This window comes from Capsicum annuum, chromosome 2 (genome assembly GCF_002878395.1).
Source record: "Capsicum annuum cultivar UCD-10X-F1 chromosome 2, UCD10Xv1.1, whole genome shotgun sequence".
NCBI lineage: Eukaryota > Viridiplantae > Streptophyta > Magnoliopsida > Solanales > Solanaceae > Capsicum > Capsicum annuum.
The window spans coordinates 145,364,885-145,381,941 of NC_061112.1; the positions used below are offsets into that span (position 1 = coordinate 145,364,885).

Here is a 17,057-nt window from a genome sequence, read left to right on the forward strand (position 1 = left end):
TCATCTCTAAGGTAGTTGTACGGACTACATACACGTTACCCCCGCATTGTGAAAATTTACTGGGCGTGTTGTATTTAGTAAATCAAAGATCAATAAATCAGTTGGTGTTTTAAAGATTAGAGTCCAGCTTCCAGAGTAATCTGATTTTTGTGGTTAATTAAAACAATTTCGTTACTTGAAGGGACCCAAAACTTTCAAAAGGAATAATTGTCTGAAGGCAATGTACAGGTCGCCGGGAGGCACACTTGTAAGAATACAATAACAATACCCAATATAATCCCATCAAGTGGGGTATGGGGAGGTTAGAGTATACGCAAACCTTACCTCAACCTCAGAGGTACGGCGCCTCTTTCCGATAGACCCTCAAGAAGGCATATATATTCTATAAGAATGGCAAATAAAAAAGAGAGAGGAGTCAAGAGCACAAAAAGAAAAGAGGTAAAAAGAAAACCAATCTTTAAAATTGACCTTGCATAATCAAAAGCACTAGGCATTATTATAACTAAAATAAAATAAATATAAAAAGGAGCACATGACATTTTATATGTTCATATGCTCAATATCAGTGACAGATGGTTTCGACTATTCTACAACAACCAACAATTCTAACACGCCTTCAACTTTTTAATGGATCGAAAGTTTTCAAAGAAAAGCTGACGTGATATATGGGGTACACACTTTAGCTTAGACGATTGATTTACCGAGTAGTTTTACTTATTCCCATTCCAAGTGTTTTTGAACCAAACATCTAATTGATCTTCCTTTCAAGTGTCTTGTTGAACCAATAACCTTACACGTATCTTAGTCAATCTTCCTAAGGCAGTTAACGTATGTGTAACTTGAGAAGGAAACAAATAGCTTCCGGAACCTGAAAAGGCAAACCAAACGACAGTTACAACATGTTATGCAATCTAAAAAATGTTCCCTTTATTTTTAGTCTCTGTGTGTGTGTGTGTTTGTAGCATATGTTTGGATACGCAGCTTTTGGATACCGATGTAATAGTCCCAAGAGTGATACCAGCAACTACTTCTCTACTGCAAGCTACACATCACGGACAACTGTGAGATGACTTGCAAGCTAGAGGATGTGTCTTATAGATCATTCACTGTATATTTGATTTATCTTCTCGCTCCCATAATGGAATACAAAGACAAGGAAACGAATGTCTGGAAACAGAAACCCTCCCTTTATTTTTTCCTTTCCAAACTTTCCTTATTCGGGTACCATAAGCAAGACAATAACAAAGGTTTACATACCAAACCCACTGACTCTTGTGCTGAGCCATTGCAGCTAAGCTCCTTCTGGGATATTCATTTAGAAAGCAATGCACCACTCCACTTAAATGGAACTTGGCAGACAGGAGGGACAACCATATGTCAACTGGTCCGGTGTACTTGCGCAATATGCTAGTGCTAACCTGAGAATGATTTACCACAAAGCTCCCACTTCAAAACTTAAACCATAGAATTGTGATTATGTTCCTTTTTTTAACTTCAAAATTGGAGAAATAACAGAGAAAGAGTTGGAGAGAAAAATATACTGCAATTGTATTGTCAAAGCGAATTATTTTATTAATAACTCAAAACATATATTTATAGCTAAATTTCTAACTACACTCCAATTTAAATTGGGATAACTAATTTCTATTCAAATAATAAAGGGATAACTAATTCCTAAGTCACATAGGACTCTCTAATAATTAAAAACTACTAAAAATATTTATTCCTACTTTATTTCTGAGACATATTTTCAACACTCCTCCTTGGATCAAAAATTGTCTCGGCTTCGGCTAAATTTAACCTCTTGAATAAATCTGTCAATTCATCTTTATTCGACTTATGTGCATCTTCTGTTGGATTAAATAAGAAACTTTTGCCCGTCATACCAACTTGTAAAATCTCATGATTAGTGGAATTAAAGATTCGACAATATTTATCTCCAAACAGTAGTTTAAATCCTTCTTCCATTAGTTGGCCAACACTTAACAAACTTTTATCAATATCGGGCACGTAAAGGACATTTGAAATTATTTTTGTACCTGAAACTGTTTTGATTGCAATATTCCCTTTTCCTTTTGCAGGAATATAGTCACCATTCCCAATTCTAATTTTCTTATTTTCCACAGGCAAAAACTCTTTAAAAAGTGTACTGTCAATCATCCAAAAATCAGATTTCTTAGTTGAAAATGTTGCCACAAATAAGTGATTTTCTTCATCTTCTTTGGTGACTTGAGCTTCTGCTTCATATTTTTGAGATTTGTTTTTGCAAATCACAACTTCATGGCCAAGTTGATTGCAAATCTTGCATTGTGCATCTGGTCTCTTCCAACGTTTAAATGGAAGATGACCTATTTTGCCACAGTGCTGGCAAGGCGGGTAATTTTTCCTTGAATTATTACCCTTGCTTTGAGTCTTGTAGTTGGCTGTCAAAGCTCCTTCAATCATACCATCCTACCTCATAAGCCTCCTTTGCTCTTAAGTCTGCAACGTATTTAACAATTCTGTCAAGGTAATCTTGGACAGATCTTTTGTGTTTTCCAAGGTAGTAATTGATACTTCGTATCTTTCAGTCACAGTAACAAGGATTTTTTCAACTATTCTTGAATCTTTAAATTTTGTGCCAAGCAATTTTACCTTGTTAACAATGCTAAGAAGTCGGTCTGAGTACTCTTTAACGGCCTCAGATTCCTTCATCTTTTGCAATTCGAATTCCCTTATTAGATTCAACACTTTATGCCTCGTATTCTTTTATCTCCTGTATATTCTTCCTTTAGATAATCTCAAATTTCTTTTGCTGATTTAAAGGCCATAATTCTCGTGGAAATTGTTGGAGAAACACTAGCAAACAAAGTTGATTTTGCCTTTGATTTTCTGATTTTCTTTTCCTTATGACTTTTGATCTGGGCCACCGTGGGATTATCGGGCAGCGGAACATCATAATCCTCCTCCACGGCCTCCCAAAGATCTAAAGCCTCAAGATAAGTCTCATTCTTACTGCCCAAAGTTGGTAATTCTCACCATCAAAGATAGGAGGAGCTATTTGAGAAAAGTTGTTTTCAGAATTCATCTCTCACAGATCCCTCAAGAAGCTGGCTCTTGATACCAATTGTTGGTTTTTTAGCTTCAAAATTACCAATTGTTGGTTTTTTAGCTTCAAAATTGGAGAAATAACAGAGAAAGAGTTGGAGAGAAAAATATACTACAATTGTATTGTCAAAGGAAATTATTTTATTAATAACTCAAAACATATATTTATAACTAAATTTCTAACTACACTCAAATTTAAATTGGGATAACTAATTTCTATTCAAATAATAAAGAGACAATTAATTCTTAAGTCACATAGGACTCTAATAATTAAAAACTACTAAAAATATTTATTCCTACTTTATTTCTGAGACATATTTTCAACAGATTAGCTAAGATGACAACCATAGTAATAGAAATGCAAAACCAATTAACCCCCGAATGCTTCTAGCCTAAGTTGCTCGAACTCGGGTGCAGGTATCCAAGACGGGAGCGGATCCAAGAGTCGGATTCGTCAAAATATAAATTTTAAAATTCGGGAGTACAAATCTGAGTGTGGATACGGGTGCGGGGATTCGGCTAAAAAAATTAAATATTATAAATATAAAATTATAAAGATATTTACCAAAAAATAAGTATAATTAAGAATTTAAACTAATGTTGTCAAAGTAGAGTACACTAATCGACACAGTGTTGTCAAAGTATACACGTTTTTTAGTTTTTACTTTTTATTAAATAATTTACTTTTTATTAAAACATATATTTGGTAATATACACGTGTTAATATATGTTATTAACAATACAAACAAATAAAGACAGTCACTTTGACTCAAAAAAAAAAAAAAAACGTCACTGTGTCCAACGACCAACGCCAATGACGACTGGGGTGGGATAAACGGATGACTGACGACGACTGAGGTGGTACGACGACTGCAACGATGATTTCCGGCGACGGCACATCGACTATGTTGTCTCTGTTCCGGTGGTCGTTGGTCGGGATTTTTTCAGGTAAGTTTTCGGTTAATTATTCGATGTTTCCTCTCAAATTTCTTCTTTAGTTTGGTCAACATCTCCGAAATCGGTTGACCAAATCGAAAACGGCGGAAGCACCCATCCCCGCCTCAGTCTTGTGTCGAGACGGGTTCGACAGCAAAACAGCCGAGTCCGAGCAACATAGCTTCTAGGTATGATATTCCCAAGAAAAAGATCTTAAATGAAACGATATGGTCGGTGAGAATTTATATAGTTGACCTCAACTTGCTTGAGATTGAGATGTGCACGTAGTTATTGTTGTATGATGTTCCCAAGAAACTAAAATAAAAATCTACAAGTAGTACCAGAAGTAAAGAGAGAAGGGAAGAACTCACAAGTTCCCAGACCTCAACTTCTTTATGTGAAGTATCTTGCAATAGTTCTCTGCATGTAAGGAAACCGTTTTATAAAGATGATCAACAAAATATGGAAAATGGAGGACATAAATTAGAGGTGCTACCTATATGTTTAAAGAAAGTAGATATTTCAAGGAAATTTAACTAAAAGAAAGCTACTAATTCTAAGCCTTGCATATTCCAGTACCAAATTCTAGACTAGTAGGAGAATTATACTACAATAACAACTATGCCTCAATCCCAAACCCAAGTTGGAGTCAGTTGTATGAATCCTCACCTAACCATGTCACTTTATTTAAGTTCATCTCATATCGATATCATACAAAAATAAAAATGAAAAGAAATAAACTACTAGAATTCTCTATAGTTATTGGCATATAAATTTCTGATATGACTAAAAGACTCCAAGAATCATAGGACCAAAGTAAACGTGCTAATCTAACTATCACAACAGAAGAACTATGGTTAAGTTAATTTGTTGAATCTTGAAAAGATTTATATTTAAGTCCTACATCTACAGAAGTGTCCAACTCATCAGTGTTTTCCTTGTCATACAAAATACACAACATGTTTTCGGCATGTCAATCAGTTATAGTTCAATAAAAGAGAAGTAAAGAATCCCTTATAACAAAGCTTGTTCAGAAAATCTAATCAAGTATAAGATATATCATACTAGAAAGTAACAGGGTCATTATGAAACTTTGCTAGTACTCCCTCCGTTTCATATTAGTTGGGCCCCTATGAACATGGCACACACATTAAAACAATATTAATTAGGGGTCTATTTCACCAAATTAGCCTTATTAATTATGCTTTGAAAATATAAATTTGAGTAAATACATTTTGTTTAGTCATTTAATATTGAGGGTAGTAACATAATAAAATCCTCTTGATTTCATCAAAGAGACAAGTAAATTGAAACAAATATTTTTAGTAAGAGGGCCAACTAAAACGAAACGGAGGGAGTATTAAATATCACTGTCAATAATAAGTAACTCTTTTTATAACATCTGCAAGAGCGCTTCCAAGTAATACCAAATCTTGCACATGTACTACCAATGGCTACCAGAATATGATGAATAACTTACCGTACACCTTGATGAACATCTTGATGGTTACAATGACCGGAGACTCCATAATTATCAAAAGTTATGACCTGGATACAAATGTCAATGAGATGAAAAGGTGACATAAATAATATTTCCCTCTGCTCACAAATAACTTCAAGGCAACATTCTAAATACAGACAAAAAGAAAAAACAGAAATTAGAAAGTGAATAAGTGACAGAAAATTTAAATAAGATTCCCCGCTGCTCACATAACGCTATTGACTTGACTTCTTTATTTATGTTGAAGATGATTATTTTCATTTTTCCCTTGGTTAAATGAAATATCTTGAATTAATTCACTCCTCTAGTTGCAACTCTGATGTTCCTCCATCAGAATAAAAAACTTTTGTGAAGCCGCGCAAATCTGAAACTGTTGGCGTGACGTAACTTAAAGCTAGATTCAAAAATCATATAGAACAATTCTGGACTTTGGATATGTTGTAGATTTTGAAGTCTAGTTTCTAGTAAATGATTACTACCATAAACGTGTTGAGCTGCGAAAAAAGTGACATAAGTTGAAAAGAGAAAGGAAAAGAAGAAGAGGACTTGTTGGAAAACCACCAATGGATGATGCAAAACCAAGACCAAAGACCATTTTATATAGAGGTTGGGATGATGGAATTCGAGAGGGATAAAGCTTTCAAAACAAAAGAGAATTAAGTTCTCACTTACCGAAAGTTAAGTAGCATAAGGTTTCCAAAGGGATTAATGGTTCCCACATTTGCAAGAAAATCCTAAGGGTCTTACAATCCCATATGTGTAACGACCTAAAAATTTTATGAAATATGTGAAATTTGTCACTTTACGTGATTTGACTATTTTACCCCTCCTCGTTGATGCATTATGGTAATTATGGGGTGTGGGAGTGGTTGAAATGATTTTTGATGCATTTTGGTATCATTTATGTAATATTGTGGTTTTCGATAGCTTCGAGAGTCTTATTTTGGACTAATGTAGATATATTTTGATCCGTGCGATGGATGACCGAACGGACTGCGCCAGCAGATCCGGAATATCGATTTTAGGTTAGGTAGACCTTTGGTTCGGGTCCCGGTGCACCCGAGCTCATTTCGACTTATTGATCGGAAAGTTGGAAAATTGGAAATAGGGGTGTGGGACCCACATTTGATTGAAACGACCTCGGATAGAAAATCTGACTTCGTCAGCAGATCCGGAATGTCGATTTTAGTGTGTTAAAATGTTTGGTATGATTTTACGGCTTTTAAATCTCATTTCGACCCTCGGTTTGAAAAATTATAATTTCAAATTTCGGGGGTCAATTTTGTGAAAACGGCATTTTCTGGAAAATCTAGTATCGCCATCGCGTCCGTAACGCCGAATTTAGTATGGTTGCATAGTTCGTTTGTGTATATCGGACTCCGAACGAATCCCGAGCACCCCATCAAAGTCCGGAGTGAACTTTAAAAAAAAAAAAAAAACTGCAGCCATTGCAGATTTTTCTGCTATAAATATAGCAGATTTTTCTCTTTTTGGCCCATTTTGCTCATTTTTCATCTTGCCTCTTAAGAGTTAAACCCTAAATAGTTTGGGAGCTTAAAAGAAAGTTTGTGGGAGCTTGAAAAGTTAGATTAACACCTATTTCTTGATTTTATTACGGATTTAAGGTAAGAATTCATCTTTTTCTTAGTCAAAATCCCAAAAATCTTAGGGCATGATTTTAAACTCAAATTCCACTCATTTTCACTTGAATAGTACTTTTATCTTATAATTACTAGTTTTTTATCAATTTAATCTTCAAAACAACTCTAATTCTTGATTTTAACCCGGATTTCAAATATTGTACCCAGTAAAGCTCAAAAATGATTTTTCTTTGATTTGAACCTCGTTTTTTACTCGATTTAACTTGGATTTTCAGCTGTAGGTTCCTAAAAATATGGGGAACATGTTTTTGAAGTAAAGTTTCGATTTTGCCCTTCTTTTTCAAAAACTCATTTTGGGGGTCCGTTTTGACCCCGAACCAAAAGTAGTTAATATGGGTGTCGCTGGTTTTGTTTTAACGCGTAGATTTCATATTTGATGTTTTTTAGTAGAGTTCGGGATTGTTCGTGAAAAGTAAGATCGAGGATTCAAATGTAGCGAACCGATTTCGGCTTTCAAGGTAGGTTATGGCTTAACTCTTCAGACTATCTAAAATGCACGTTAAGGGTGGAAACTAATCATGAAAAATGGCTATCTATGTGTTGTGCCTGTGTGGGGGCCTATATGTGATCTTGATAGCCTTGAATACATGTGAATAATTGTATTGTATTGTTTAATGTGGTACCATTAGTGTATTGTGATTATATTCATACTTTATTGACATATGAGATATGTGGAAATTCATGAATGAAACGAAAATAACGAGTGAATATTGGTTTATGTGGTTGTGGAAATGTATCATTGTTGTTGGTTATAGAAATATATCATATGGTTGGTTGTGGAAATACTTATTGTGATTGGTTGTGAGCATTACATCTTCATATCATACTCATTCATGAAACATTGATACCACCGTGGCAACATCTGAGAAACACTGACAACACCTTTTTAAAAATATTGTAGCACCTTATAAAACCCTTTTCGAGGAATGTGCCGGAAAGGAGATATGAGATATATGGATTGTATATGGGTTGACGAACCCCCCATGGGTCCTACATCGGGATGCTTTAGCTCCGTAGGTGTATACGGGGATTGTGCGACGATCCCAGAGACAACCTCGTGCAGCATCATCATCATCATTATAATATACATTACACTTACTTTATTGTGTTTATGTTGTGTGGTATTGCCTTATTGACTTGTCATCTATGTATTTGTCTTACCTTCTTTTACTTGTATTTGATGACCTGGTATCTCTGTATGTTCTCTCTTGTTCTATTTATATGTGGCATAATGTATACTTGTGTACTATATCTTGGTGTGTTTTTGTAATATATGAGAAATATACTAGAACTATTAGTGCAAGCGGTGTGGGCTACCGTTGTGGGACATTTTCTGATTACAGGTACGTGTCCTTAACGTATATTTTGTATGCTTTATTTACTACTTTGCTTGGTCGGCCTATGATACCTACTGAGTATAAATGGACCGTACTCATGCCTACTGGGCCCTTTCGGTGCAAGTCCTAGCTTGAGTGTGCCTCAGCTTACTTGACTCGGGCGATTGTTGGAGCTTCCAAGATAGCGATTGGATATTCATGCATCCGAAGTTCACCTCTATCTTTCTATACTAGTTATGTCTTTATTAGTATTCGGAGACAGTTATTATTCCTTTGTGGTTATTTTTCTGATGTATTTGACTCTTGGATTATATTAGTAGTTCTTACACTATTGACACCTGATTTTGGGCATGATTGATATTTTGGACAAGTTCTTTCTGCATTGTTATAATTACTATTATGGTTCGGCTTGATTCTAGAAACCAAACCTTGGGATATTTCTGTCTTTTCCTTTTTTTGTATCAGTTTGGGTGATAGGCTTACTTGTCAAGGTATGCCGCGACAAGTGTCATCGTGATCCTCATTTTTGGATCGTGACAAAATGTATGTGGGAAACACAAAAATTGCAAGAAAAAAATTCATTCTATCATAAAATGTTCTGAATTTTTTCCTTTCGATAGAGGGATTTTCAAACTCCAGAATTACAAGTGTCTCAACTTCAATTTCACAAAAGGATGGATAATAAAATTCATTCAAGACATATAAAAGTTGAAATGGAGTATTGTCTTCATCAGGTACTTCAAGGCCAATCCTTGGACAATTATACACCTTGACAAGTATTAAACTAAGGGATAATTGCAGTTTATTGAATTTAAATCCACAAAGATAGATTTAGCCAAATAAATACTGCGGGTAAATATAATTGAATTATTTATTTAAGTTCAATTATAAGTATGGATTTAATAAATGGTCCAATTTTGTTGGGCTAGCCAATTGTTTTGGGCTTCAAGTGATCCCATTTTGTTAAGCCTGAAATATCATCTTATCCTAGAGGCTCAGATTGACGCCACGCCACAGGCCAAATGACGCGTCACGCCAAGACAACTGGAAATGTCAACAGGGTAATGCCACATGCTAAATGACGAGGCATACCAAGTCCAATCAAAAGGCCAATGAAATATGACACGTATAGGAGTGATTCTGGCCAATCAAATGGGGTTGTGTAATCTGATTGGTCGGTGATTTAAGTCAGCCAATCAAATGAAGAGTTTGTCCTCGTCACAGTCCTTCCTCCTATAACTATAAATAAGGCTCATCATAATTCATAAAACGGACTAGAATTCATAACAAGCAAGAAAGAGCTTGTGTATCAAAGGCCTTTGGATCAACCTCACTTGTACGTGTATGTTTTTGGCTTTTGATTTGACTACATGCCACTCCATTAGCATGTGCATGATGCTGTTTTGTTTGACTTGGTATGCCACGTTATCTGACATGTGGCACCAAACTGAGCATCTAGGACAAAATGACACCTTAGGCCTAACACAGTAAGCTCATCATTACTACTGAAGATTACTCGAAAAGGCCATATTAGCTGAACACGATAATTACTGAAATTACGTACCAAATCAATTGCGCAATTGACAATTTCCTCCTTGATAATCTTTGACAGTAACTTAGAGTTCCATGATTTGCCAAAACCATCCTAGTAAGAACTAGGCTTTAGAACCCCAGTTAATCATTTAAGAACATAGAGATGTAGCATTTTGATACAATCAGAATACCTGTAGATCTGGATGGTCAAGAACTTTCACTTGCTTTTGTGGAACCTACATGAGTAAATAGAGAACAGAAAGATCAACGACTAATATCTGACTAGCTTGTCAAACATTTTACAAAAACTTCTGTTGTAGAAATTCACAGAAATAGTGTAATGCAGGAACAATTGCATGAAAGCCAGCATAAAAGATCACAGATCTAGCATTAATGCACCACTCAGAATTCTATTCAGATAAAATTTCACGTCACCTTAAGCACAGTCGAGGCTAAATAAAGTTCTTCTTTTCTGATATTCCCTATACCATCTGCATTACCTATATTTAAATACAATGCGATGAAGCACAAAAAAAATACATCAGTAACAGACTCTTGGTTATCTAGGATACAGATTTGTAAAGAACAGTTCCAGTTATTTGCATCCTGATCATTTAAACATTTTAAAGTTGAAAAAAAACTGCAATAAATTTAATTCAGAGAGTGAACCTCGGGTTTAAAAACACTGCTTGAACTGGATCATACTTTTTTAAAAACTCAATTGCTCAAGTGTTTCAACCGGTTCGAAAATCAACTTTCCATTTTAGGTTTTATTTTGCATCTAGAGACATATATATGGCAACCAAAATACACATCACGCAAAACTTAGGCATAAAAGAAATTTGTTGATTCAGCATCTGCAACAGAAATTGAAATATTCTAATAGCCTTACCGGTTGACATGCATAATATGTGCAGATTACATCCTCGCAAAGACAAATAATTAATGGTTGGAGTAAAGAACCTGCAGTGTTGAGTTAAGAGCACCATAAGTCATTATCATCACAACAATGATGCTTTGTAAAGCAACAACAACAACATACCCAGTAAAAGGTCATTACTTACATTATTTATTAATTACTTAATAATGAGATTGCCTAAACATTAAAAGGTCATTGTATCATATGTAGGAACGACATCTATAGTTAGAGACACAGTAACAATCAACTAACATCGTGAGTTGCGATCCTTCTTACCAACTATATTTAACACAATTTGCAAAGGGAAACATAGTCCAAGAATGGATGCTTCTCTGAAAACAAGCATAAAGGAAATTTGCTAAACTTAAGAAAAGGAACGGAATAGCATTTTCTTAGGTTGTAGATTTGAATGTATCATGACACCGTATGCTTAACAAAACAAACCAAAAGAAAAAGATTCAATTCATAATTTGTATAAAGACAAATCATATTTCATTTAACGACCTATTTAACAAAGAGAGAATGATTGAATCTTATAATTTAGCCCACTAAATTCTAGTCCACCACGTTTCAAGGAGGACATACGAATTCATGGGACTTATTATACAGTGAATGTGCGTATGAGCTCAACTAATTAAATTTTGTTTCAACTGCGCAACTTTGTGCTAATGTATAACTAATGATACATAGGGCTCTCATAATCTTGCTTAAAACTAACATATAGTTCCAAGTGTCTTAGCCTGCAACTCCCTCTATAGCAATTCAAAAGTCAGCATCGCTCAGGAAATTCATGACAGGAACAAATAGCAACTCAAAATTAAGATATTCAACCTTACATAGACTCATCATCAGGATGGGCAATAACCAACAACACATTTCTCTTGCAAAAAACTCCACCTGAAACATAAGAAGAAAATAATATCAAGAGGGGAAGCGGCTGATCCTTAAAAAAAAAAACAGAAGGGAAGCCATTGGCTGTAGAACAAACACTACAGGGAAAGGTGCATATGTGTCTGTATTTTGATTCTAAAAGAAAACTGCATAACAACACTGAGACAGCCAGTAAATGCAAAAGAATTGACATTTCGTAGAGAAGTCACTCCATACCATCATTCAAAACTTCAACTTGTGAGGCAGAGAAAGATTCATGGAGAATTTTAAAGAGTGAAGCCACCCACAGCACAACCATTGTAACGATGATTGCTAGCCACTCCATTTAACTTTCTTACTAGCAGAACAACAGATGCACAGAATTGTATCTGCATGTTAATCTGAAATGAGTTGTATTACTAAAACCCATTATGGTAAATGAAATTGGTACTTCAGAACGAGAAATCAAACACCAATAATTCAAGGAGATCATGGGATACTATCAACTATAAACCTTACAACAAACAGCATCCACTACATTACAAGCTTTTCTTGTCAACCCTTGTTGAAAGAGATTACGATGGAATTTTTTTTGGGTGTAATCTGGAACAAGCTTTGTGTTCTTTCTGTTTACACTACTACTTAACATTCAAAAAAAAGATGGAAAAGCACGACTCCTAAAAATTAGGTAGCAAAAATGAATTTTGCTTTTGCTCGTTACTTCCTGATGATAGGATACGGATTAAAAATGTCCACAAAATTATATAACCTGCATTTTACCTACCGAGTGTCAAACATGATAATATTCAAGAGTGGAGGTAACCACAGATAAATGGGCTTTAGTATTACCAGATGACGTGATAAGACACATAAAAACACGACGAGGTTATACCAGGAGAAGTCACAACCACCTAACACAGACAGGTTGTCTTGGATGAAAAGTGAAATAGATGAGTAGAAAAGGAGATCTAGTGAGAACTACAGAGCACAAACAAGTGTGGCCAAGTGGTTCAATGAAGTGGGTTGAGCACCATGAGGTCTCAGGTTCAATTCCCAACTGAGACAAACACTAGGTGTTCCCATCTTTTCTAGCCTTGGTGGACAGAGTTACCAGGGTTATAAAAAAAACAGGAGCACAAACAAATTAATTCTGCCATTTCATTTTATGTGAAGGTGTTTTACAGCAGATAAGGAGTCTAGATAGTGTTGAAACTGCATTAAAAACGGACTTGAACACTAAGTTTGAAGAGCTGGCCACAAGGGGGGAAATACACTGGAGACAAAGGTCAAGAGTACCAATGGTTGAAACAAGGGGACAAAAACACAAACTTTTCTCAGAGATTAGCAAATGCTCATAAAAGGTACAACAACATTGATCATCTTGTAGTGGGAGGGGTTGAAACAAAAGAGCCAAGGATTATCAAAGCAGAAATAATCAAGTTTTATGAGCAACTTTACTCAAAATCAGAAAATTGGAGACCAGAATTCAATCAGATTGCAGACTCTATGATATCTGATCAAGAAAAGGACTGGATACAAAGACCCTTTGAAGAACAAGAGGTATTTGAATGTATAAAGCTTTGTTCTGTGGACAAAGCTCCGGGCCAGATAGTTTTAATATGGGTTTCTACATCCACTGTTGGGACATAGTCAAAGGTGATATCATGTTGGCAATACACAATTTCCACAATCAGGAGTACTTTGAAAAAATCTCCAATGCCACATACATAGCACTGATCCCCAAAAGCGCTATGTAAAGACCGTAAGGTCATACCTAGCGAGAATCTTTCAACCCAACATAAGTTTCTGGCGATGGACTGGAAAATCAAGAAGGGCAAAAAGAAGAGGGATGTGGCCATTGCTTTGGAGATAGAGGAGAAGTTGACGACTATGGGGGCTTGGGAGAGTAGAGGGGATGTGAATAGTATATGGGAGACAACTGTCAGTTGCATCAGAGAGACAACTAGGGAGGTGTTGGGTGTCTCGAGAGGCCGATTTGGCAAGCACCGGGAGGACTGGTGGTGGAACGAAGAAGTTAAGAAAAAGGTGGAATATAAGAAGGTGGCTTATGTGAAGTTGGTGAAGAGCAAGGATGGCGAGGAGAAGTGAACGAATGGAAATGAGTATAAGTTAACTAGGAAAGAGGCTAAGTTAGAGGTTACGGTGGCTAAGACAACAACTTTCGAGAGCTTGTATGTGGCCTTAGAGGAGAAAGGTAGTAATAAGAAGTTTATAGGCTTGCCAAGGCTAGGGAGCAGAGGGACCGTGAGCTTGACCAAGTGAAGTGCATCAAAAGAGAGGTTGGCAAAGTGTTAGTGGATGATGCCTTCGTTAGGAAAAGGTATCAATCTTATTTTCGTAAACTTTTGAACGATGAGAGAGACAAAGGTTTAGTACTGGGGAACTTGGAGCACTGAGAGGTGTCACGATTACGGTTATTGTAAGCGTATTAAGGCTGAGGAGGTCAAAGGTGTAATTTGTAGGATGTGTAAGGATAGGGCGACTGGGCCAAACGAGATTCCTGTGGATTTTTGGAAGAGCACTGGCGGGGCAGGTATGGAGTGGCTGACAAGGTTGTTAACATCATTTTTAGGACAGTGAAGATATCGGAAACTTAGAGATGGAGTATAATGATTTTATTATATAAGAACAAGGGGGGCATTCCAAGTTACAACAACTATCGGGGATTAAGTAGTTGAGTCATACTATGAAGGTTTGGGAAAGAGTGGTAAAGTTGAGGCTGAGGAGGATCGTGACTATTTTAGAGAATTAGTTCGATTTCATGTCAGGTCGCTTGACTAATAAAGTTATTCATCTTGTGAGGAGATCATGGGAGCAGTACAGGGAGAGGAAGAAGGACTTGCACATCGCGTTCATCGATCTTGAGAAAGCGTGCAACAAAGTCCCCAGGGAGCTTCTGTAGAGGTACTTGGAGGTTAGAGGTATGTCTGTGACATACACTAGGTCAATCTACGACATGTACAATAGAGCGAAGACTTGTGTGAGGACGGAATGAGGAGATTCAGAGTATTTCTTGTTTTGACAGGGTTGCACCAGGGATCGACTCTTAGTTCGTTTTTATTCACCATGGTGATGGATATATTGACACGACATTCAAGGAGAGGTACCTTGGTGTATGTTATATGTTTATACTGCAGTGCTTATTGACGAGACCCAGGGAGGTGTTAATGATAAGTTAGGGGTCTGGAAACAGACTTAGAATCTAAAAGGTTTAGGTTGAGCAAGACCAAGATGGAGTACTTGGAGTGTAAGTTCAGTGATTTGACGCATGAGGCTGACGTGGTAGTGAAGTGGGATTCTCAAGCCATTCGGAAGAAAAATAGTTTCGAGAATCTTGGGTCTATGATTCAGGAGAATAAAGAGATTGACGAGGATGTCCCGCATCATATTAGTGTCGGGTGGTTGAAATGGAGGCTTACTTCAGGAGCCTTGTGTGATAAAAAGATTCCTCCTAAGCTTAAAGGTAAGTTGTGAAGAGGCAGTCCGACTAGCTATGTTGTATGGAGTGGAGTGTTGGCTAGTTAAGAACTCCCACATCCAAAAGTTGAAGATAGCGGAGATAAGGATGTTAAGATGGATGTGTGGACTTACTAGAAGGGATAGGATTAGAAATGAGATTATTCGAGAGAAGGTGGGAGTGGCTGTGGTGGAAAACAAGATGCAGGAAGTGAGGTTAAGATGGTTTGAGCATGTGATGAGGAGGTGCACGGATGCCCCAGTACGAAGGTGTGAGAGGCTGGCTACGGATGGTTTCAGACGGGGTAGAGGTAGGCTGATGAAATATTGGAAGGAAGTAATTAGGCATGACATGAAGCAGTTACAACTTACAAAGGACATACTATTGATAGGAAGGTGCGGAGAACACAGATTAAGGTAGAGGGTTAGTGGGTAGGAGTGCATCCTTTCTAGTAGGGACGAGTGCTTTGTTTGTAGATGTACCTGTAGTCACAGTGTTATGCATATGTAGTTTCTTGTTTGTGGTGTTTTGGTGATGTTTGTGATTTTTGATAGATAGTTCATAGTATTACTCTGTGAGTGTCTTGTTTTTTTTATTATCTATTAGTGTATTGCCCCATTTTGTTGTTTGTTTTTATGTTTTTTTGCTTGTTATACTGTTATTTGTCTTGAGTCGGAGGTCTACCGAAAACAGACTCCAATGCATCTGAGGTAATGGTATGGCCTGCGTATACTTTATACTCCCCAGACCCACTTTGTGGGTATACACTGGCTATGTTGTGCATTGGGGTTGTTTTACAAATCGCCGAAAGAATACTGAAAGGTATTCCCATCAATTTCAAAAAAAATACTGAAAGCTATTCCCTTATATCTGTTCAAAATTAAACGCAAATTCATTTAAATTATATTGCATAATCTCTGCAGGGTTTACTATATTATGAATTCCTTATGCTATGGAATAATCTCAAAATGCTATATAATATAACCGCAGATGCATTTGAAAAAGGATCAGAATAATGCAAATCAGAAAAATACAACCAGCAAATTGAAAAGAAACAAGTGAACAACAGTATTAGTCATATACCGTCAACTTGATGGATATTAAAACAAGCAGCAAGGTAGGAGTGTTTAGTTAAGTGTATAGGAATGGATATTAAAAGACGAAAATAAAATCGAAGTAATTACCTGAAGATAAATCAGCAATAGTGTATAAGAGAGACGCAGGATGGAGTGAGGGGCGAGGGAAAGACGAGGAAAAACAGAACAGGAGAAAGGGGATATAGAGTTCCTGAGTATTTTGAGAAAGAAGAGCACGAAAAATAGGAAAAAACAAATGGGCAGTGGAAACCCAAATCTTGGATTTATTTTAATTTTTATTTTGGAAATAATTATTTAAAAAATAAGCTAGTTATTATTGTTGGTCCACAGGTTTGCCTATGCCTACTGCTTGCAATTGATTTTGTTTTACAAGGAAGTTTATGCAGTTTGTTTGTAAGAAAGATTATTTACATTATACTGGAAGCTCAGTTTTAGAAAATGAGAAAGATTTGAAGCGGTGGAAGAAAGGAGAGATATGCAGATTAGAAGTTTGTGTTGAGTATTAGTATAAAATTACAAATATACTCTTCATCGTTTTTTGCTCGTCTTTCTGTACAATAAAAATAATTAATATAAAAAATTAATGTTTTTTTTTTTATAATTATTGTTCTTAGTATAGTGTTATATGTAATATTATT

General features: G+C 36.2%; 1 protein-coding gene across 4 annotated transcripts; it reads right to left on the reverse strand.

Moving 5' to 3' along the window:
- Positions 1-439: 439 nt before the first annotated feature.
- On the reverse strand, positions 440-16,889 carry LOC107860255 (probable N-acetylglucosaminyl-phosphatidylinositol de-N-acetylase). Of its 4 annotated transcripts, none has more exons than XM_016705536.2 (11): positions 16,507-16,883; positions 12,082-12,245; positions 11,811-11,871; positions 10,948-11,018; positions 10,491-10,555; positions 10,247-10,291; positions 10,087-10,167; positions 5,504-5,571; positions 4,395-4,443; positions 1,258-1,418; positions 440-868 (listed from the first exon to the last, which is right to left on the reverse strand). In XM_016705536.2, exons 2-11 carry the CDS (start codon positions 12,188-12,190, stop codon positions 802-804), a joined length of 777 nt encoding a protein of 258 aa, XP_016561022.1. In that variant the 5' UTR covers positions 12,191-12,245; positions 16,507-16,883; the 3' UTR covers positions 440-801. The 4 variants fall into 4 exon arrangements, with proteins under 4 accessions (XP_016561022.1, XP_016561021.1, XP_047263323.1 ...); XM_016705535.2 differs by having other exon boundaries at positions 12,082-12,233; positions 16,507-16,882; XM_047407366.1 differs by lacking the exon at positions 440-868 and adding an exon at positions 877-1,042 and having other exon boundaries at positions 12,082-12,233; positions 16,507-16,886.
- Positions 16,890-17,057: the final 168 nt, after the last annotated feature.